Raw genomic sequence first — 23,503 nt, 5'->3', positions numbered from 1 at the left:
AAATAAAAGTTAAAGAATGGGATTAAGTCAGTGCTGTCAACCAAACTGTCACTCCCTGATCTGTTTCACTTGTCTTTGTGATTGTCTCCACCCCCTTCCAGGTATCACTCATCTTCCCCATTATCCCCTGTGTATTTATACCTGTGTTCTCTGTTTGCCTATTGCCAGTTTGTCTTGTTTGTTCAAGTCAACCAGCGGTTTTGTCTCAGCTCCTGCTTGCGATCTTTTCTCGCCCTCCTGGTTTTGACCCTTGCCTGTCCTGACGCCGAGCCCGCCTGCCTGACCACTCTGCCTGCCCCTGAGCCTGCCTGCCAACCTGTACCTTTGCCCCCTTCTGGATTACCAACCTCTGCCTTACCCTGAGCCTGCCTGCTGCCCGGTACTGTTGCCCCTCTGGTTTACTGGCCCCTGCCTGCCTTGACATGTCTATTGCCTGCCCCTGTTGGAATGTTAAACTATTGTTTATTCAACGTGGTCTGCATTTGGGTCTTACCTTCATACCTAATGCAAACACAATTCAATATTACTTTTGAAATACAGTAAAGAGCCTAAAGTTAAAGCTATTTTACAAACTAATGTAACATTCAACCTTAAAATGAGTAACACATCCATGGCCACATCTTGAGTTTACTGTACCTATGCATTTCTTCTTATGTAAACATATAGCGCATGCATAGGTTGTAGCAGGTCTACGGAGATCTTCACCTGTGCTGTAATCTGCGCAGAATCACAAACAGCATTGAACACTTGCACCATGTACTATTAATGTAATTTTAACTGCAATGTAGGTCATTTGGTTCTGCTATTAGAGAAAGGACAGTGCGAATACATTAATCTGTTGTATAAACAAAATATCTGACATTGTGTTCCCATTTTAACTTTATTGTGCTTTTAAAAGCGCAGCGATAGACATTTGGGTGACATCTAAACCAAAAATCTGACAGTTTTTACATTGGAATTTGGTTGAACTTTTAGATGGTTGAAAGTGATAACACATTGGAAATTCAACTAACTGGCAGTCTTTTTGAGTAGGTGAATATAGGTTGCAATCATTGACGAACATCTCAACCAAATATTATCCACGTTGAAATGACGTGGTGTGCAGAGTGAGATATACTGTAGGTTTTGCATTAACATGTCATTAAAACATTACCATTGTAGTCTATAACACCAGCCTATCCCTGAGGAGCTTACTGTAATGCTCATCTGAAATCCAGCCTGGCCTATAACACTGGACTGTGACTGTAGTGTTGTGTTTACAGAGACCACTTCCCTCACACTATGAGCTTATCCTTTACATGTTTACATGCACCCACAGCCTTATCACCATGACAAATACGAGGTGCAATCCACCACTTCAACCGCCCTGTCGGTAACACCTAATGACACCATTGCGTGTGATTAATTTAGCTCTGGAGGATTCAGGTCATTAAGAGTTGAATTCATTATGAGGTGCATCCCTCTGAATGACAAGTGGAGGCCCTTAGGGAGCAGAATAAAATGGAGTCCTTAAAAAATTTAGCAAACATGGCCATTATCAGGTATTTTAATCTCTGCTCCAATCCTGTTGGACGTTATGGTAAATGTAATTTTTGTTTACCCTTTGCATGTAAAATTGGGGGAGGACGGATTCAATAAATACATAAAATCACAGCCTAAAGACCATCTGCTCAAAAACAGTCTACAAATAGCCCTATCCATAGTCATTCAATATCAATACCACTGACTTTGGTCTCTCAAACCATTTCTCATGATAGGTATATGTCGAAATAGAAGGACATACTGTATATGAACATATGGCAGAAATGTATAGCCAAACATTTTTCAAGAAAGACACTCTCGTGTTAATGTAAGAGCTGTTCAATCAAAGGGTTTGTGTTTCTATGTCAGAAGGTTTCTGGCATTTCCTGGTTTCTCCTTGCTGAGAGGGGTCCTGGAAGACAGGCTGTTCCCCTCTGCCGTACTGATGACACTATTTTTACTGAAATTAATTGATGTCATCTATGATTTTTTTATTAATTTTTTTTATGGAGTACCTCGCGTCTCCAGTCAGGAATATTTAATGGACAAGACCCCACTTCCACCATCCCCACCTGCTGGGTGGAATTCTGGGTAAGCAGCAGAGTGAGTGTTATGAATGATGCATTTTCTATGTACTTCTCAATGAGCTGAATGGCGGGTCTGGGATGAACTTTTTTTTTCTTTTTTTTTTTACAGATTGGTAGAAAGCTTTGAGGTCATGAAGAGCTCAGGAGTTGAAAAGTTGACAGCTGAAGTTGTTCAGAGTTAAAAACGTAGTGTTATAGTTGACTCTGATCGAAATCAATAAAACTGCTGTAGACCAAACCCCTGAGCCATTAATAGCATATTTTCAATTTTGCAGTGTATACATTTCAAGTTTTGGTTTTCTAATTGTCATGCAAGACAAATTAAAAACGACCACTGAATAAATCAATAATGATTGTCTACAACATGCTATTTTAAAAATAATGATACTGTTTTCTACCAAGGTACTGAGACAGACCCTGACAAACACCACCAAACGTAAAATGAACAAATATGCCTGTGAGTAAAATGAACCCGATTTTAATCAGGCAGGACAAGAAAACAACGTTGTGTCCCTTGACAAAATTGTATGTTCTGAGCTTCATTATGTCTTGAGGTTGAGCTTGAATAACCCTCTCTGTGAGAATAAAAATATCCTACTGTATGTCGTTTCTCACGACGCGAAGAATCTGCAAATAAATTGAACAGAACGAATAAAAGCACCTGAATGCATGCTGCTAACCATGGATGGCTCTTGTTTAATGAAATACAATTGGCTCTGCATTCTGCTTTAAGCACTCCCTCCATTGTCAGAGCTGTGCGTCTGAAATGGCACCATATACCCTATTTAGTGCATGACTTTCCCCAGAGCCCTATAGGAATAGGTTGCCATTTGGGACACAGACTCTCTGTTCATTTCTACTGGAGAAGGTTTGAGGGTGATATTAAGGAGACTGAAGTGAGAGACAGGACTGGAGCGATAGGAGAAGTTAGTGGTGCTGATAACAGACAGCCATCCCAACGAGCCTTAATTCCACATGTCTATCCTGTCTTTCAAAGAGCTGTGAGGGGGAACGTCTCAAGAACTGGGATTAGGCTGGATCAGCGTAAACTGGTTGATAGTCACTGTTGGAGTGGAGCTATCCGCACATCCTATCCTCAGACTGAGAGAAAGGAAAAACGAACAGGGGTCAAAAAGTGAATAGATCAAGCCACAGCTTATCAGACTTAATAGATTGTTTCTGTTTTTCAGAAGTCACAAACTTGGTGTAAACCCACCACAACAGCCCATTCTCCTACAACTGCAAACACAGACACCAACAATAATATTGCCAAGCTATCTCCCACAACTGTTGGATGCCTTCTCTACCATCGCAGGACCATCATCACCCACCCCAACTCACTCCCCATTTCCTCCTCCACAACCTCCTGCCTTGGCCTGGACAGCCAGGGGCATCATGCACCCCAAAATTCTTCATGCAATCTAGAGCCATAATCATTATGCATAATTCTATGACAAAAATATGTTTCTTTTTCTGCATAGTAAGCATACTACTTGAGTTGTCTGTATCCTCCTGACTGGTGGATTGTTTTTTTTTTAAAGAAACAATATGCTTCTCTGCATCTCTGCTCAAATCTGGGTAAAAGACTGAAAGACATGTGAGTCTTATTCAGTACATTTGGTAATTGTTTTATTTTCTAAAGTCTACCAACCTTGCCAGCAGGCATGCCAGCTAAGATAGTTAGACAAGCTAGCTACTCTAATTTAATTGAGAGCCTGAAATGGCTTCTTGATAGCTAGTTATGAATTTCATAACATTTCTAGGTGTCTAGCAGTATTACAGAGAAACAACAACAAAATGTTTTACCATTTATTTATTGTTTCGTTTTTTAAAAACAGGACAAATCTGAGGGGGCAAGTGCCCCTGTGCCCCCTTTGGGCATGACGCCTCTGTTGACATCTGCCATGGCTGGGCTGGAGCCATGAGCTCCATCAGCCCGCTCCATCCCCGCTGCTCCGGCTTTCTGATCAATGATGGCACTAATAATAACCTCCACACTGTCATCTCCGTCTCACCGGCCCAACCGGCACAGCCAGGGGCAACCCTCTACAGATTGCCTTCTCCAATTAGGACCCCATTAGAGGGTTTTTACCTACACTCTCCCCCAGGGACTGTCACACTTTGATAGGCAAACAAAAGACCCTGTGGAGACCATAGTGACCTTTTGGTCAAGTTGGAAATTAATGTTATTTATGTATCGGTTAAATTGTCTAACAAGCCTCCAGAGTGGCGCAGTGGTCTAAGGCACTGCATCGCAGTGCTAGAGGCATCAATACAGACCCAGGTTTGATCCCAGGGAGATGCATGAGCTGGCGCACAATTGTCGGGTTAGGGGAGGGTTTGGTTGGCTAGGATGCCCTTGTTTCATCGCGCTCTAGTGACTCCTGTAGCGGGCTGGGCGCATGCATGCTGACTTCGGTCACCAGTTGTACATTTTTCCTCCTAAACATTGGTGCAGCTGTCTTCCAGGTTAAGTGGGCAGTGCAGCTTGCGCAGGGTTGTGTTTCAGAGGACGCATGGCTCTTGACCTTCGCCTCTCCCGTGTCTGTACGGGAGTTGCAGTGATGGGACGAGATTGTAACTACCAATTTGATATCCTGAAAGTGGCAAAAACAAATGTATAATAATAAATTCATTGACAAAATGTTTTCATTGGCTGATGGGATGCATTTTTTAATAGCACCTTGGGTGATGCTACATCACACAACTTTTGTTTCTCTTTGCAATCAACTTTTTACTATTTATGAATGCTTAAGCATCATGCATGTGTATACCCCTCTACAGTTACACACACTGAAAGGTTAAGCAAGGATACAGGCCACTCATCTCCTGTTGCCTCATCACTATTGTATTCTAGACCACATTTCACTGAGCTGTGGTGGACACTGTTTTATTAGTAGTATGTACGGGATACACATTGTATACACCATCCAACAAAAAGCCTACTTCCAGGTTCCTGCTTGACAATGCAACAACAATAAGAAATAATAAAAGAGAAGCATACAAACATAAATGGTTCAATAGAATACATTTTTTAGCATAATTTATAGTCCAATATTTACATGTGTTTTGGGGAAGGGGGGGATTGGGGGGCAAGTATTTTACATTGTGCAGTATTTGGCAATCACAAGAGTCTGGTAGCAGCAGTTGCGATGTGTGTGTGTGTGTGTGTGTGTGTAGCGTGAATGCATGTGTGTTTGTGTGTGTGCGTGCTTGTGAGTGCATGTGTGCTAAGGTGCGGAGAATCAGTGCAGGTGGTCATTCCAGTTCAAGTGTTCAGCAGTCTGATGGCTTGTAGATAGAAACTGTCTCTGAGCCTGTTGGTATCAGACCTCATGCTCCAATAACGTCTGCCCGACGGTAAGGGAGTAAACAGCTCGTGGCTGGGGTGTGTGGGGTCCTTGATGATGCTGCGTGCCTTCCTCAGGCACTGTTTAGAGTAGATGTCCTAGATGGCTGGGAGCACCAAGGGCCTTGCAGTCGTGGATGGAGAAATTCATGTACTGGACAGTAATACTTCCTGTACTGGACAGTAATACTCAGTTTGTGGGTGATTGGAGCAGAGGGACGCTTTGTGCTCCTCTGTAGCCTCTAGCCTGTCTCTATGCCCTGGCGATGGGCAAAGGCCCCGCAAATCACTGACCCTGGCACAGTTAAAACAATCATTAGAGAAAGAAGACATACAATCTTGTCTATCCCTGCCCTACGCCCTGCCATTTGAGCTCTGGTATCAATCACCCGCTTCTCAAGAGGAAGAACAGAAAATAACAGATCTTATTTTCCCTCAAAATAAGAAGAGGCGATTCACTGAGTTTCCCCACTTCTAATCTATGGGACTTGGAATTAAACTTTGTGGAACATGTTTGACCAAGGACTTATAACACATGCAGAACAGCATGGATGTCATGCATTGTTGCCAAATATAGAGTTTACTGAAAGGGGACGCTAGGGGCAAGGCAAGCACTACTGATGTAATTTCATAATAGAGATGGGGGAAAAGTGTATTATACAATAAATACTAATGCTCTACCATGATAATGTAACCTCCACTGCCATACATAACCAACTTGGCACCCTAAATTGTTTCCCATTTTCAATGCCATTTTCAATGCCCTTACTGTGCGGGGAGAGAGAAACTACTGGAGTGAATCTCAGTCCATTATCAGGCAGGCTTCTCTCCAGGTAATTGTTCTGGCAACCAAGTAATCCCAATAGACAGAATGGAAAAGAAAAATGTCATATTTCTTTCTTCACTTTTTAATTCATGAGTCTTCTCCCTTATCAGCTCACGGGAGTCCTGACCTGTTTAACTTCCTGCAGGCATTCACATTGTGTGTGGGAGTTAACCCCCCCACTGACGTTGTACAGGACCAAGTTCCCCTCCACCCCCCAGGGGACTGATAACACGTCACACATGCAGAGATGCAGTATGGGGATTGGGGACAGGGCTTTCCAAATTGCTTTCTTAAATTTGATTAGCATTTCACCACCTCCACTCATCTCTGAGCATTATAGGGGCAGGCCACAGCCTCGTTGTTCTCTGCTGCGTTCTACGTACATTATGTCTGGATTGTTTTATGCTGGGGTGGGATAAGGCGGGGACTTGAATTTGCACCGATACGGGTTAAATACCAACACACGTGCAATCTATACTATGAGTGTGATCACTGCATCTACATACATTTGTAAAATACATTCTCATTTCCATCACTCTGTAATGGATGTAAAATCAAATAAGACACAGTCTCTGATTAGATGTGAATGGACTAATCAAATGGCAGTGGGTTAATTGCACTGTTATTGAATGTAATGCAATCAAAGCAGAGTAGTTAAAATATCATTAAGATGAGGTTTGGATTGTGGATGGACTTTTGGTCGGGACCATAACTCAGGGAATTGATCATTTGAGATGTGAGGAAGCAAGCTGCCAGGCAACGATGCCAATGAATGATAGATCATTGATCAGAGGGATCTGGTCACTGTCGTACTGTACATGTATGCACATCTGGGATCAAGACTTGTCAAAAACTTTTTGGGAATATAATATCCCCTTTGAGTCTACTGACACGCCGGTGTGTCAATTTAATTGGTAGAAATAAAAAGATCCCCCATCTAAATCAGAGCTCCAGAAGTATTGGGACAGTGACACATTCTTTTTTTTTCACTCTGTACTCCAGCAAAGGATTTCAAATGATACATTGACTATGAGGTTAAAGTGCAAACTGCTGTTCTTTAGGCTACGGCCTAAAATAAATTCATTCATATGGTCAGAATGTTATACTTTGTAGCATAGGCTACTGGATTTATGAAAATAAACAGTTCTAAAACATTCAGATCTGGTAAAACCTGACATTTGGTTGTTTCAATTTAAAGAATACAATTTGTCACATGACAAATCACATGACATTGTGATTTCAGAGACACAAGGTAACAATAGTTTATGATTAAAGGGACCAGAGTCCATCTGTTACCATCATCATTGTCATGATTTACATAATTCAAAATCACCAAATAATGTATTTAGAAGCCCACTAGGCTACTAAATTGTTGTCAATAAATGTCCTGGATAATAGAAAGGAAATACCTTTGGGTGTTTCTACAACAGCCTAGCCTATCCTACACAGTCACGCAAAGTAGCTGACCTCGGTGTCCAATCCCATGCACAGAAACATATGAAAACATTAACGCATTGCCTTGATGCCTTCTCTGTTAAATCTTTTAGACCCTGGTGGTTTCTCTGTTAAATCTTTTAGACCCTGGTGGTTTCTCTGTTAAATATCTAAGACCCTGGTGGTTTCTTTGTTAAATATTTTAGACCCTGGTGGTTTCTCTGTTAAATCTTTTAGACCCTGGTGGTTTCTCTGTTAAATATCTAAGACCCTGGTGGTTTCTCTGTTAAATATCTAAGACCCTGGTGGTTTCTCTGTTAAATATTTTAGACGCTGATGGTTTCTCTGTTAAATATCTAAGACCCTGGTGGTTTCTCTGTTAAATATCTAAGACCCTGGTGGTTTCTCTGTTAAATCTTTTAGACCCTGGTGGTTTCTCTGTTAAATATTTTAGACCCTGGTGGTTTCTCTGTTAAATATTTTAGACCCTGGTGGTTTCTCTGTTAAATCTTTAAGACCCTCCTGTAATCTGTAGACAATAGCAGATAATCAACATAAATGTAGGGGTATTGGATTGGATCTAATGTGGATCAAAACTGTCTTCACTGGTGTAACAAACAAGACATTAACATATTCTGGACATTCTTTCTGAACACTGTTTTCTGGACTGGATTCTTTTGCATCAAGGGCTATATCACAACAGCTGTTTGTCACTTGACTGTAATCAGCTGATGATGGTTGACAATATCACTATGCCTAACAAACAGCTGGATACGTGCATCCAACAAGTAGATCTATTAGCCTAGGCATTGCCTATTGAAGAACAACGCACGTTAGGAGACTCGGTTAGAAGCATTAGATTTTGAAGTACTACTTAAGTCATTTTGGGGGGTATCTGTACTTTACTTTACTATTTATATTTTTGACAGCTTTTACTTTAACTTCATTACATTTCTAAAGAAAATAATGTACTTTTTACTCCTTACATTTTCCCTGACACACAAAAGTACTCGTTACATTTTGAATGATTAGCAGGACAGGAAAAGGGTGCAATTCACACAATTATCAAAAGAACATCCCTAGTCATGCCTACAGCCTCTGATCTGGCGGACTCACTAAACACACATGCTTCATTAGTAAATTATGTCTGAGTGTTGGAGTGTGAACCCCTGGCTTTCTGTAAATAAAAAAAACAATAAAATGGAGCCATCTGGTTTGCTTAATATAAGGACTTTGAAATGATTTGTACTTTTACTTTTGATACTTAAGTATATTTTAGCAATTACATGTACTTTTGATACTTAAGTATATTTAAAATCAAATACTTTTAGACTTTTACTCAAGTAGTATTTTACTGGGTGACTCACTTTTACTTGAGTCATTTTCTATTAAGGTTATCTTTACTTTTACTCAAGTATGACAATTGGGTACTTTTTCCAACACTGCCTTTTCATATTGAAAAAATGCAGCTGGTAGCATACTGATATGACTTTACATAGGCTGTCGGTGCCAATCACTATAGCCTAATACTCTAATCGATGGAAAGATTTAGTGTGCTGCTGACAAACAGCGTGCAGAAGCTCTAATAATCAACCTATTCTAAAAACATGAATCATAATGTGCTTGAAATTAATGAATCGGCACTCCTTGCTAAAGCCAATCATGATGTTTGAGTAGGCTATAGGCCTATTCAAGTAAATCATAGGCCTAGTTTTATTATATTGATAATTAGATGATATAGATCAAATTGAAAGAACATTTACTATAACAGGGTTGAAAGCTGTATACTGTGCACGTTTTTTATTAATGAATTAATGAATGTGTTTGTAGGCTTGTTTTTCAAGATGTTCACCCAACCCGGATTTATTTATTCTGTCTAAAAGGAAGAATTATATATATTTTTTATACAATATTCTGCACATATAAACAAATGTATATACAATATTTTGCCCATATAAACAATCTTATTTTAGGGCATAAGTGAACCAATATATGAGAGCCATCAGAAAGGTTTCCCCACCGAGCCACCATCTAGCCGTCGTTACCCAGCCAACCACGCACAGGCGTTGTTCCTCAGCCAATCATGCACACACAGGGGGGCGCGCGGACAAACAGTCGCAGACAAAGGAGTTCGCTTCTGCTGCAGCTTTCGCTCTAAAATGTAACGCATTGCGGCGGTGCTTCGCTTTTGACCTACGGGCAAATCGATCATCACGTCAATTGAGATCATACTGGAGACCATAATTTCTACATCTACAGTGATTGGACCTGCTTTAATGTTATACAGGAAAGACATTTTAAGCGCAAATATATTGCTACGGATAGCTAAAAACGTATAGCAGAGTACAATTAAGGTCAAGCATCAGAGGACCTTCATTAATATACGGACAGCTAATTAAGGACTAGAGTAGTATTGTTGATGATAGAGAGTTCATTTATGGTCTTCCTTTTTTTATTGATTGACAAAAGAAAATAAATGTAGACAGAGAGAGGCCAAATGGTTTGGCCCCTCCAGTTTATCAAGTCTGGTGTGGGACTTGGAGACAAAAGCAGCTCAAGCAGGAAATGCACCACCGTTTTGTAGGAAACAGGTGGCTTTACATTCTCCAGATTCACACCTGCAACCAATCAGGTCACATAAGCAATTAACAAAAGAGGAGGGGGAAAAATTGATATTTTTGTTATTGGATTATAGTTTGACAGGTACAATAATGGCATATTTGGAATGTCTCAGTGAGAATCACTGTCTTTGTGTGTGCCCTCTCCTCATTGATTCTCATTCCCAAAAACTTTTTTCAAACCTATGCAACTAAACCAATACAATCAAAGTGCACAGAATTGGTTCTCATTATTCATGAATACCATGCATACATACAGCTTCATTCATCTGCTTTCATTTCACATTTAAGTGGTGCCTTCCATGAGGCCAATTAGCATTTCTGTCATAGAGGAAGCAGAGGAACCAGGCCAAGGCCTTTGTTTCTCAACACTGTTGCTAAGGAACCTGTTAAAATGTTTTATTGAAAAGGTGAAAAGGTATTGCTCACAATGCCACACGGGGTCTTTGTAGCCTAAAATTGTTCTCTCCGGGATGCCATAGGTTAATGGTGACTTGGTCACACATTAGTGGTCATGGCTAGAAGGGATAAAGCTTTTGTCAAATTAACTAAAAAGTTGCATTTATTTTGCATTGTAGCTAACCCTAATCCTTTTCCTAACCTTAACCTAATTATCCTAACCTGATACATTAATTTTCCTAACCTGCTGCGTAAAATCCAACTGCTATAAAAAGTCAAATCTGACAAAAGCTGTATCCCATCCAGTAAAAACCCACATTAGTGGTATTATGTAAATGGGTGGAGGGGGGTTTGGAGTTGAGGGAAATTAATCTGATTATTATTATATTCATGTGCTTGCCCTCTACTGCCATATGTATTATCACTGATCATGGGCCTTTTATTTTCCTAATCGGGTTATATAGTAATAGTATATTAAATTATGCTCCAAAAGGACAGAGAGTCATTGGACCATGGGATACATACAGTACCTCATTCAACTTTTTGTGAGCATAAATACTATAGGTGATCTCTTTTTACGGGATATTTGGTGCTTAAATGTTGTATTATCCTGAGAAATCTGGTTATTGTCCTGTAATCCTGTTTGTTTTTGCATTATCCTTATGAACAAATATAATCATTAAATGTAAAGAGTCCCTTTAATCAGAGGTATTATCAGATCAGATAAGCCCACATCGGCATCCACAGAGAAAGACGGGAGCTTATTGAACGCCTAGACCGGGATGCGCCTGCAATAACACTCTGCAGTTTAAAGTGATGAAATTAGAATTATTAATCAGCCATTGATTAATCATTTTGACACACTGCCTAATTTCCCGGCAGGACAGGGGACTCCAAAGGGTATTTGTGAGGGATGCGTGCACTTAAATCAAAACAGGATGTAATATGATTTGTAAGGCTGTTCCGCTGGGATTTAATACTACATTAACACAGGGGCATGTCACTATAAAATTAAAACACATCATAAAGATACACACAAACCAATAGTTATGCCACATACTAGGCTACACTAAGCACACTTAACTTTGCACTTGCAAAAAGCATACTTTGCACCTATCTTGATTAAGTTTAGTTTCTTTGAGAAACAAAGGCCTTGGCCTGGTTCCTCTGCTTCCTCTATGACAGAAATGCTAATTGGCCTCATGGAAGGCACCACTTAAATGTGAAATGAAAGCAGATGAATGAATTTAAATATGCTCTCTCTAATTCTCTCTTTCTTTCTTTCTCTCGGAGGACCTGAGCCCTAGGACCATGCCTCAGGACTACCTGGCATGATGACTCCTTGCTGTCCCCAGTCCACCTGGCCGTGCTGCTGCTCCAGTTTCAACTGTTCTGCCTGCGGCTATGGAATCCTGACCTGTTCACCGGACGTGCTTGTTGCACCCTCGACAACTACTATGATTATTATTATTAGACCATGCTGGTCATTTATGAACATTTTAACATCTTGACCATGTTCTGTTATAATATCCACCCGGCACAGCCAGAAGAGGACTGGCCACCCCTCATAGCCTGGTTCCTCTCTAGGTTTCTTCCTAGGTTTTTGGCCTTTCTAGGGAGTTTTTCCTAGGGAGTTTTTCCTAGCCACCGTGCTTCTTTCACAGGCATTGCTTGCTGTTTGGGGTTTTAGGCTGGTTTCTGTACAGCACTTTGAGATATCAGCTGATGTACGAAGGGCTATATAAATAAATTTGATTTGAATTTGATTCAGTCAAGGGGTTTGAAAAAATCTACTATCCATGATGATTGATTCACCTGATTGATTGTTGATATACTTAGAAAGTTTATGTAAATGTAACAATATTTAACAGTAAGTCAGGGCTAAACTGCAGCATTTGGGGCCCAGGGGCCTTTTTTTTTGGAAAACTGATTTTTTTTTTGTAATTGGAGGGGAGACCGCTAACTTTGTGCATTTCAACACATTTTGTGTAGAAGAAATGTGCCGTTTTATAATGCTATTCTACACATTTTGTGTGTAATGAGGCTATGAGAAAATGTAGCAATTTTAAAGCTCATTTCCAGCCATTCTACACTTTTTGCCATGGTTCAGAGAAAAAAGTGTGCTGTTTTATAGCTCATCTCATGCTATTGTTCACATTTTGCCATGAGGCTAAGAGAAAATGTATCAGTTTTAAAACTAATTTCCTGCCATTCTACACATTTTGCCATGAGGCTAAGAGAGAATGTTGAGCTTTTAAAGCACATTTTCTGCAATTCTACACATTTTGCTATCATACCTCCTGGGGGCCCACAACATTTCGGTAATCCCACCCTGCAGTAAGTAATATTACTTTATCACAATTCCATGTAGCCTATGAACCAGCTTTCATCCTCGACCTAGGTTCCTGGAGTGCCGCAGGATTTTGTCCCAACTATACACCACACCAGACCAACTGAGCTAATTGATCAGTTCAGTGATGGCCTAATATTCAACACACCTGGTCTTCCAGGTTGGTTAAATCAAAAACATGAAGAGCCTGTGTAACCGATGTGAAATGGCTAGTTCGTTAGCGGTGGTGCGCGCTAATGGCGTTTCAATCAGTGACGTCACTCGCTCTGAGACCGCGGCTTTTGTGGCGCGATGGGTAACGATGCTTCGTGGGTCTCAGTTGTTGATGTGTCCCTGGTTCGAGCCCAGGTTGGGGCGAAGAGAGGGACGGAAACTACACTGTTACACCTGCAGCACTCCAGGACCAGGGTTGCCTAACCCTGACATAGAGAAGGATAGAGGCCTCTAGTGGCCAAAAGGTTGTACTAGCATGGGCAGCGCCATTGAGGGCTTCTAACGTAGTCAACTGGGTGAGACTTCCAACATCATTAGCTGATCCCTCCGGGTGACCCTGTTGGAGTCATGTCCAACCGGGTTATCAGGAGGGATCAGCCTATTGTGAAGAAGAAACTACTTTAAAATGGAGATAGCATGGGCAGCGCCATTGAGGCTGTCACAGACGCTATAATGGCACAGATACAAAGATGAGTCCTCTATCTATCTCTATGGCCTAGGTTTACTAAAACTTTTTGGAGGTGGCAACGCTGCCATCTACCTACAAGATTGTACCTGGCTCTTCCTTCCTTCAGCCACGATATACACTGGAGCGCGCGTTCGCGTGCCACATCCTTTAGTGAAATGACACAATTTCGCTTCGCTATGCTGTTTCTGATAGAAACGCGGTAGATTGGAACCCATAGATAGGACGAGGAACTATACACATATTTGATGAACTGGAAAGGCTGGCCATTTTTTGTCGAGGGAGGTAAGAAACATTTTAAGTTAACCCAGTGCATGTTGAGATGAGGCTATTTTGAAAACAAATTGCTTTGTCAGCCCGTAGCATTGTTAGCTGCTGCCTGCCACACTGTCAACTGGGTTAGCCGCTAAACTAAGCCAGCTAACGTTAGCTCACAAGCTGATGGCAGTACAGAAAGCTAACTAATTACAGTTGGCTGGCTGGCTAGCTAGCTGGCAAGCAAACGTTTAGTGCTAGCCTGCTGATGTTAGGTAACGTTAGTTATCCAACGCAAAACTATGTAATTACGGGTGGTTATAGTTTCAGCCACGTTTAAATTTGATTGGCTTATTGGCTAACTTGCTTCCGGTGTTCAAGCGTTTTGTAGCCATATGTGTTCCTCGCTGGGTAGCTAGCCGGCTAACTGTAGCTAGCTATGCTTCAAATTTGTTTGATATAGATAATCACAATATCAACAAAGCCCCTCTGAACCATTTCTGTATTGTTGTCTATCCAGGTGTCAATTGGATTCTGAATCGTGACCCCGTCTCGTCTAACTTGAATTTTCTATGGCCGCCCCAGCCATGCAACAGCCCAGTTTCCTTCTGGTTAGTTGTATTGTGTTGCTTCTCGTCATGAGCAACGTGTGAACTTCTTGTTGCCTACATGAACTTGTCATGAGCCAAGTAATTGTCACATAATAGCTAGCGTAGTACCGTGGCAGCAGTAACTGTTGTCAGCAGTAATGATGTTGTCTTTTCTTTACAGGCCAACCTGAAAATTGACTCGACCACCAAGCCTTTTCTCCAGTGTTGCCAGGAACTGGTGAAGGTCATTGATGACTACCCTGTGAAGGTACAGTTTGTCTGTATAAACCAGTGTTGTTTATACAGACGGGGGGCAGTGGAGGAAGAGCATGTTTGTCAATAGGTCAGATCATCAATATCCAACTATGTCAATGTTTAGTCAGTCAGCGTGTCAGCTTTGTGCCTGAACCTGGTTCAACTCAACCATGTTACCTAATCACATTCATCCTCAGTTAATATCTCTCTCTGCAGGAGCTGCACCTGATCTTCCCCTGGCTGGTAGAGAGTGTTTTTGGCAGTCTGGATGGCATCATCGTGGGCTGGAACTTGCGATTTCTGCAGGCATGCAGCAATCAGTACAACATCGTCATGGACTTTCTCAATCCTAGGTATTCTGTCATCCTATGTCTGTCTTTATGTTCCTATGTCTTTCTGTCCACTGTCTACCTTTATGATGTTTAATTTTAGAAAAGCAGTAATTTACTGACTTAATTATGATCTCATGTGATTTTTCAGTGGTCCAATGATGAAGCTTGTGTACAAGCTTCAAGCAGAGGACTACAAATATGAAATACCAGTCAGCTTTCTGCCTGTAAGTTGCATCTCTTTTTTTTGATACATAGCAAAGTCTTCCACAACTTATTTTTTACACTAACCACTTTTATTTATTTTTTTCTCCCCCCCGCTCTTGCAGGGTCCTGTAAAGGTGTCCATACAGGAAGGCGTCCTCCCAGATTGCCCACTTTTAAACAACAAGCTGCATTTTCCTCTGTCTGGTCTGCAGACACTCAGCCTGGCACTTAGTATCCTTACCGCCCAAACTCACTCGGCCCTCGCTTTCTCAAAAACATTGTTGACAATGTATGTTTGTGATTTAGTATATTTTATAGTCTGGTCGTATGTCCTTAACCCTCTTCAGATCCCTTTGAATATTACATGTTTATGTTTGCCTCCAGTCTCATCACACCAAAGGTAACAATGCTCAACTGTCATTATAACAATATCTTATTTTGTGATGCATGAATCAGACTATTATTTGACCTCACACAAGTGTGTTGATGTTGTGTTCTCAGAACTACTCTCTAGGACCGCATGTGAGCAGCTTGGATAGTGCATACTTTGTGCTAGTGGACACCTACCTCAAGTATTTCCTCCCTACAGAGGGCAGTGTTCCCCCCTCTCCATTCACCTACAAAAGAGGCTCTGTGTCTCCACCTGCTCCCAGGTACTCTACAGTGGGGATAGAACTCCAAAGTCAGATGTGACTGAGAGCACTAACAGGGTTGTGATCCGTCTGGTGATAACATTTGAAGGATGCTACCTGAACTTGTCAAATAAGAGCAAATACTTTCTTATTCCTTTGCCTCCTTTTAGTTTCTCTTTCCTTCCTAATGCTAGGAAACTCAGTGCGCACTGTCATGTCTTTGGTGTCCAGGGCTTCCAGTGTGCCTTTTGCAGGGTATGGCACCCACAGCACCAGCCTCCTTAAGCGCCACATATCCCATCAGCCCTCAGTCACTGCTGACCCTGCAGCCCAGGAGATCTGGAGGTCAGAGGCATTACTACAGGTGAGCCTCCTTCATCCTTTGTCAGCCATGAATGGATTTGGTGTGACTGTCAGTCAGGTGTTTAGGGAATTGGGAATAAAACGTGTGTGTGTGTGTTATCCCCAGGTGTTTGTGGAGATGTGGCTGCATCACTACTCCCTGGAGATGTACCAGAAGCTGCAGTCCCCCCAGGTGAAGGTAAGAGCATGTCACACATGGCCCTTCCCACTACCAGTCTCAACCCCTTCACCTGCACTGCAGCACCGCACGGCTGACTGGCTGATCACTATTGCCCCCCCCCCCCCCCTCACTTGAACCACAGCAGGGCTCACCCCATCGAGTACCATGATTGGCCTTCCTCCACCCCCACTGACATTTGCCTCATGGTGATCTGCATCAAATCAGCCTGTCCCCTGGCTTTCACAACTGGGACACAAAACGGGTCCCACTGTACTCTTTTTAACTAGAGGGGAATATTTATATCTGAATAAGATGTGCACTCTCACCTGGGCTATAGAAATGTGATTTGTAGCCATCTCCTTTTTCACTGCATAGGTATACTGTGTATTATTGTATTTCTTTCCCGAATGCATCTTTGAGGGTAACTGGAAAATCAGACGGGGAGGTCTGGCTTTAGTTTGTCTTGACTATCCTTATTTGCATAGATTATGCAACATGAATACTATCAAAATGATCAAAGTTCAATGTGAAACCAATCAAAGGGCATGGGATCAGGCATTTCTAATTTTACCTGAAAGGCAGGCTTTTTGTTTTGAGGATTTTCTTTTGTTGCTGAATTATTGGCATATGGGCAACTGCAGTGCAAATTAACTGCACTGATTTTTGCATGTGTATCTGGTAGTAGTGCTTTTGCTTCTGTCAGACCTGTGCATGGTGTCTGTGGCTCCATTCACTGTTTCAGTACCCTTCTGTTGTTTATTTGGCTGTTGGGCTGCTCAGCTGGTTGTCATCTCTACATCAGTTCAATATAATCTAGCCAACACTTTTTCATTATTCATACACCTCTCAAATCCCCAAAGGCGTACAAGCCATATTCTTCCCATCCCTGCTATCACCTAGTAGCCTAGTACGTATACCATCTTCTGTTAGAATGTATAGTTAAAGTATGTGGTCCTCCATAGTGTAAGAGATGCAGTACTCCCTCTCCCCTCTTAAAAAAAAAAAAAAAAAAAAAACTGCCGGTCATGGCCATTGGACCGAAACAATCCTTTAACCTTTGAACTGTTTTTCCCAAAAACCTCTAACAAATGTTTTTAACCATGTTTTGTGTCCCTCATTGTAGAGATGAATGGTTTTATCCCTCCTGTGTTTGGTGTGAAAGGGATACTACATCACTCTAGCTGCCATAGCATTGTGTTCATGTGGTCAATATATTTCTGTTTGTCTTTATCCTTTGTTGTTTCTACTTGTTTTCTCCTATTTTTGGTCTTCACCCCTTTTTCTTTGTGGATGCACCCCTTCCTTTCTATTCTCATGTTCACCTCCCTCTTCTCTCTCTCCTATTTCCCCCACTGTAATGTTGTTTTCCTCCTCTTCCTCCCCTGGTTGTGATGGCTCGTACAGCTGGCGCTGCTGCAGTATCGCCTCAGTATGTCCAGCATGCTGTGCCAACCCCTGACCCCTCCTGGCTCTGGGACCCTCGACACGTACCAAGTACTTTTCCCTTTTCATTCAATCCCACTAGGCTTGCTGGAGGTAAACCTAGGCCCTGAAGACAGAGTAGCGTTAAGGTTAGGACAGGAAGGTCAAGGGTACTTCTCTTCAAGAAAGCATTTGAATGCTGTTACAGTGCATTCTATAAAACCAACTGCCTGAACGCAACCAGTCAAAGACCTATCCTTGGATGGGCCCCATTTTGACAGCACATCATTTTGACATGTCAGACCATCTCACAGTAGAATATGGCCCATAGAGAAATATCCTTGAAAGGAGAATTTGAAGAGATCGACATTTTAATTTGTGCGTGTGTGCACGCACCCTTTTTTTCATTTAAAGCATGTCTTGCTATGTTACTATGTGGTTAATGTGTGTACCATTTTGTCTTTCTCATTTCATTTTTCCGTTCTGCGCAAACAATACTACAGTATTCAAAACATCATCAACCACATTGCCCTAAATCAATAAATTCATCATCAAATTGTCTACCTCATTCTAAGAATAATGGGCCTGAATCTCAATTTAAAGTATGTGCCTGTTTCTGAGCTAGACACATTGAATGCCTTTTCCAGATAGGCTTTTTCAACAGCAGGGTCATTTGAGAAACAGTACCAGGAATAGGGGTTATGTTCCAAGCCTGCTGTGTGATTGGTTATTGTTATCCGAGGACCTTCTTATGATTGGCTGCTGTCCCTGTGGATTTGTGTATGACTGGCTTCTGTTTCAGGAGCCATTCACCCCGACAGAGGAGCACGTTCTGGTGGTTCGTCTCCTAGTGAAGCACCTCCATGCCTTCTCCTGCAGCCTGAAACCTGAGCAGGTCTCCTCCTCAGCTCACTCCCACACCAGCCCTCTGGAGGAGTTGAAGAGGTGAGCTGAGCAGTGAGCACCACCAGGGTCAGACATTAGGGTCGACATTCTCTCAAACTTTACTGTAACTTTAAATGGTCTGGATCTAGTTTGGCCTATAATTCACTATGGCCCTGTCGTTGGTCTGTCTCTAGGGTGGTGGTCCATCGTTTTGTTCAGCAGAAGCTATATGTGTTCCTCCAGCACTGCTTTGGTCACTGGCCTTTAGATGCCTCCTTCAGAGTGGTAGGTATCACAGCTCAATCCTCAACCTTCTCAGCTTGGGTGAGGTGTTGGTGTCAATCACAACCTCTCATTGGGTCCAACCAATACAACTCACCACCTCTATAATGGAGATAAGAGCACACAAACATTTTTATCTCTAAAGCACCACTGTATCTCTACGTTTAGGTGTTGGAGACGTGGCTTAGCTACATCCAGCCATGGAGGTACACAGGAGAGAAGACCAATCCTCAGACAGACCAGAACAAAGGTGTACCTGAGAAATGGTGAGTTATTTGTTGGATCACCAGATGGGTCAGGCTGAATAAATGTGTTTGCAGTGCTTCCTTCCTTCAAGTCTTTGACTCTGAGGTACTGACAAGGAATTGGCTGTTTGTCTTATTGCTTCCTCAAATTTTTATATTTGTCTTCCTAACCAGTTTTTCTCAACAAAAAATTCAGGAGCTTGTTTGTTCAGGAGAACCTGCTGATGTACACCAAGCTCTTTCAGGGCTTCCTAAACAGGGTGGTACGCACAGACCTGGTCAACGTCAAAAATGCACTAATGGTCTTCAGGGTGGCCAAAGTCTTCGCTCAGCCAAACCTATCAGAGATGATTCAGAAAGGTAAGGACAAAAACAGTCACCCAGCCTTATAATACTTGTGTGATGTATATGCACTAATAGTAATGTAATGGTCCAGCTACAGCAGTCTGAGCTGTCACTGCCCTGTCCTAATGTAATTCTCCTGTCCTTCCACTTCCTGTCCCTCCCCAGGAGAGCAGCTGTTTCTGGAGCCGGAGCATGTCCTCCACCACCGGCAGCACCGGTGCTTCCTCTCGCCGGGCCACGGTGGCAGCTTTTTATCGGCCCGGCAGCCTGTGGTGACAGACAGGGTGTTCAGGGTGAAGAGCCACGTGTATGGTCTGGAGGGCCAGGACTGTCAGTATAAACAGATGTTCGGCACGGAGCTGAGGGGCACGGTGAGTGGAGCAGAGGGGACCATACTAGAGATCGAGTGAATTTCAATTCCAGATAGTTTGCAAATCCCAGTTCTGAAATTGAGCCCAACTTTGGGAGAAAAGATCTGAGATTTCTAAGCACGCCACTAGTGAGCTAACATTAGCCACCAGCTATCAGCATAATCTGTGTGGATTTGATTGAATTAGCTTGGCTTACTCTTCGCTGAGCGAATATTTATTTTATTTTTTAAATCTTTTTTTTATATATTTATTTGTATTTTTAGATTTTTTTTAAACAGCAATGTCTTATTTTTCCGCTTTTAAACAACTAATTGACCAACGTCAGTTAAATTATTTGAATTCCATTTCCTTTTTTTATTTTTCTGTGAGCTCAATGAGCACATTGCACAGTTTCTCTAGAGATCAATCAGATCCAGCCTGAACTGTGTGACGTAGGGAGTTGTACTTTCAAACAGGCCAATATTCTACATAGTTTTGTGCATTAAAACATGGTAATTAACTACAATGACCATAATCCAATGTGCATCTACTTGTCCAGTCTGTTTCTTTTATGCCTGCTATGGAAGAGACAAAGAATGTGCGATTGTAAGGCGATCTAGAGTGCAGCTGTTTCGTCGAGGTATCTCTACCTGAAAATACATGATCTAAGTGATTGATAGTTGGTATTCAGCAGTCATAAAAGTATACCTTATTTACTTTGAAGAAGTACAAAATAGTGATTTGTCAGACAGCATAGGCAGCAGCTCTATAGAGATGACTTGGAATTAAATAATAAAGTCATCAAAAAAATGTAATACACCTGAAAAAGTTGAGTAATGTGAATAAATGATGGTTAAGTGATGAGCAGTAATGGTCAGTCACTACCATCATGGGACTTTTAATTGTTTTATTATGTGTTACAGCATTCAACCCAAATTATCTAAATTGAAAACCAAGATATATTTTTTTAAATAATCTAACTGAACTGACTTCAAAAAGCACTAATCACTCAGCACTATTTACTGTTCACTAATTGTATTAGTTAACTAGTCTCAGTGTGGTAAAATGGAAGGTTGGGGGGGTATTATATTGATATGACAAGTATCAATATGCTAGTCGGCTGTACCTGCAACGAAACTTCAGTATTTCTCCTCTATAGCTCGAGCCAACATGTTTTCAGCACTTTCATTTCCATGACTGCTCAAAACCAATTTTTATTATGGCCGTCTTGTCCCTCTGTAGCAGACATGAGTGTACAAAACATTAGGAACATGCTTTTTCCATTACCGACTGACCAGGTGAAAGTTATGATCCCTTATTGATGTCACTTGTTAAATCCACTTCAGTGTCGATGAAAGGGAGGAGACAGGCTAAAGAACCATTATTTTTTTGAAGCGTTGAGACAATTGAGAAATGGATTCTGTGTGCCATTCAAAGGGTGAATGGCCAAGAAAATAATTTAAGTGCCTTTGAACAGGGTATGGTGGCAGGCACACTGGTTTGAGTGTCAAGAACTGCAACGCTGCTGGATTTTTCAAGCTCAACATTTTCCCGTGTGTATCAAGAATGGTCCACTGCCCAAAGGAAATCCAGCCAACTTGACCCAATTGTGGGAAGCATTGAAGTCAACATGGGCCAGCATCCTTGTGGAACGCTTTTGACACCTTGTAAAGTCAATGTCTCGACGAACTGAGGCTGATCAGAGGACAAAAGGGGGTGCAACACAGTATTAGGAAGGTGGTCCTAGTGTTTTGTATAGTGCGCAATATATTTGGAACATCGAATCACAATAAAATTGCAGTATCAAATCGCAATACATATCGTATCTGCACCTAAGTATCAAGATAGTATCATGAGGTCCCTGAAAATTCCCAGTGCTAGTAAAATGTGCTAGCTACATTCTGCGAGATTAGATCTCTCTGTGCTGCACTCTGTGTTGCTGTTGCTTGCTGACTGTCTTGGTAAGACTACGTTCTTGTTTATCACAAGACCCAACCGTCTAGGCCTGCCCTTTTGTCTTAGATGGACCAAATATAAACGTTGTCATCCTCCTTTGGTGTAGGTCTTGAAGCTCATTCAGATCATCGACCAGGCGAGGCAGACCGCCAAGAAGATATCAGATCAGTCAGCTGAGGTGGCAGCCAACAACTCCTTCATGTCCTGGTTTGGAATGGGCTCCCCTGACCTCAACTACACCTTCAATGGAGGAGAGGTGGATGACACCGGGGCGTGTGTTAAGACCCATGAGTTTCTGGAGAGGTCTCTGGACTACCTCTGTCAGATATTTCGGGTAGGTTTACACATCACTTTTCCTGAATATTTAGCATGAGCTAATGCAGACTTAATTCCTCAACTCATGCTATGTTTTGTCATCTACAGCTGAATGCAGGACAACTGTCTCAGCTGATGGCTACCCTAGGCTCTGGTCAGGACGATGGGAACTCCAAGCAGCTACCAGACTGTGTTCAAGGGCAGAAAGGACTCATCCTCACAGACCTGGGCCGGATGCAGGTCAGACTACTTATTCAACTTTAATAACCAAACCCCAACATCACATATCATAAGGGATATATGCATCTCACACACTGTTAAATATGTGATGTTTTTGCAGGTCATCAATGGACTGCGTAGATTTGAGATAGAGTACCAAGGGGACCCGGAGCTTCAGCCCATCAGGAGCTATGAGAACGCCATCCTGGTCAGACTGTTCTTCAAGATCTCATCTCTGGTGAATGAGAGGGTATGTGACATGGCAATTCTTTGCGATTTGCAAAACTGATACCCTGAACCTGTAATTTCTATTTGACTGTGAGACCTCAGCAGTGCTGTTAAGTATCATGATCTATTCTGAAATATGTACATCTGTTGTATACACCCAAAAGATGAACTAAGAGAATATGGGTTTTCATAGAAGTCAGAGTTCTGTCTGTTTTGGCCTGTCATAATTGTTGCCTCTCTCCCATCCAAAGTTCGGAGGTCACATGGATGCTCTGTGCTCGCGGCCGGACTTCCTGGGCCAGTTGGGACGGCACTACCTGGCCAGCCCCGAGGCCGTGGCGGATGGCAGGCGCAGGAGCCCAGAGACGCGAGTAACAGCGGAGAGGATCCGACGGCCACGGCTAAGCCTGCGCATGCTGGCGAGCTACAGAACCCTGCTGATGCTTTTACTGCTCTACCTGTTTGGGGCACTGTTCTCATTCGGCCCCATGTCCAGCACACTACTCATCCTTACAGGAGGCTTTCTCTACGGACTCTTAAGTTGCCCTGTTTGGAGATAAACTCAAGTCCCAGTAGCAGGAGAATGAAATGGCTTTTTTTTTGCCACTTGCCTTCATGCTTGGCCACCTATTGTGATAAATGTTGTTCTTTTTTAATCTTGTAAATAAATGCAAGCGCATTGCTGTTTGGATGTCGTTATGC

At 42.1% G+C, this 23,503-nt stretch overlaps 1 protein-coding gene across 4 annotated transcripts; it reads left to right on the top strand.

Moving 5' to 3' along the window:
• Nucleotides 1–13,817: 13,817 nt before the first annotated feature.
• nsma3 (Sphingomyelin phosphodiesterase 4) lies at nucleotides 13,818–23,496 on the top strand. Of its 4 annotated transcripts, none has more exons than XM_082973434.1 (20): nucleotides 13,818–14,048; nucleotides 14,539–14,629; nucleotides 14,790–14,876; nucleotides 15,080–15,216; nucleotides 15,344–15,419; nucleotides 15,522–15,630; nucleotides 15,747–15,799; nucleotides 15,901–16,052; nucleotides 16,263–16,395; nucleotides 16,501–16,572; nucleotides 17,959–18,048; nucleotides 18,779–18,921; nucleotides 19,056–19,146; nucleotides 19,312–19,409; nucleotides 19,585–19,748; nucleotides 19,899–20,104; nucleotides 22,146–22,373; nucleotides 22,463–22,594; nucleotides 22,695–22,823; nucleotides 23,053–23,496. In XM_082973434.1, exons 2-20 carry the CDS (start codon nucleotides 14,591–14,593, stop codon nucleotides 23,359–23,361), a joined length of 2,448 nt encoding a protein of 815 aa, XP_082829560.1. In that variant the 5' UTR covers nucleotides 13,818–14,048; nucleotides 14,539–14,590; the 3' UTR covers nucleotides 23,362–23,496.
• Nucleotides 23,497–23,503: the final 7 nt, after the last annotated feature.

Source organism: Salmo salar, chromosome 01 (genome assembly GCF_965601325.2).
Source record: "Salmo salar chromosome 01, fSalSal1, whole genome shotgun sequence".
In the NCBI taxonomy this organism is placed as follows: Eukaryota; Metazoa; Chordata; class Actinopteri; order Salmoniformes; family Salmonidae; genus Salmo; species Salmo salar.
The sequence above is the reverse complement of the archived record's forward strand: the minus strand, read 5'-3'. Positions and strand labels throughout refer to the sequence as shown.

What these genes read in the sequence shown, in the direction of transcription:
- nsma3 (XM_082973434.1), top strand. Translation starts at nt 14,591, where the DNA reads ATGGCCGCCCCAGCCATGCAACAGCCCAGTTTCCTTCTG. An exon ending in AACAGCCCAGTTTCCTTCTG is followed by an intron (nt 14,630 to 14,789) that starts GTTAGTTGTATT and finishes TTTTCTTTACAG; the next exon opens with GCCAACCTGAAAATTGACTC. An exon ending in CCTCTGGAGGAGTTGAAGAG is followed by an intron (nt 18,922 to 19,055) that starts GTGAGCTGAGCA and finishes GTCTGTCTCTAG; the next exon opens with GGTGGTGGTCCATCGTTTTG.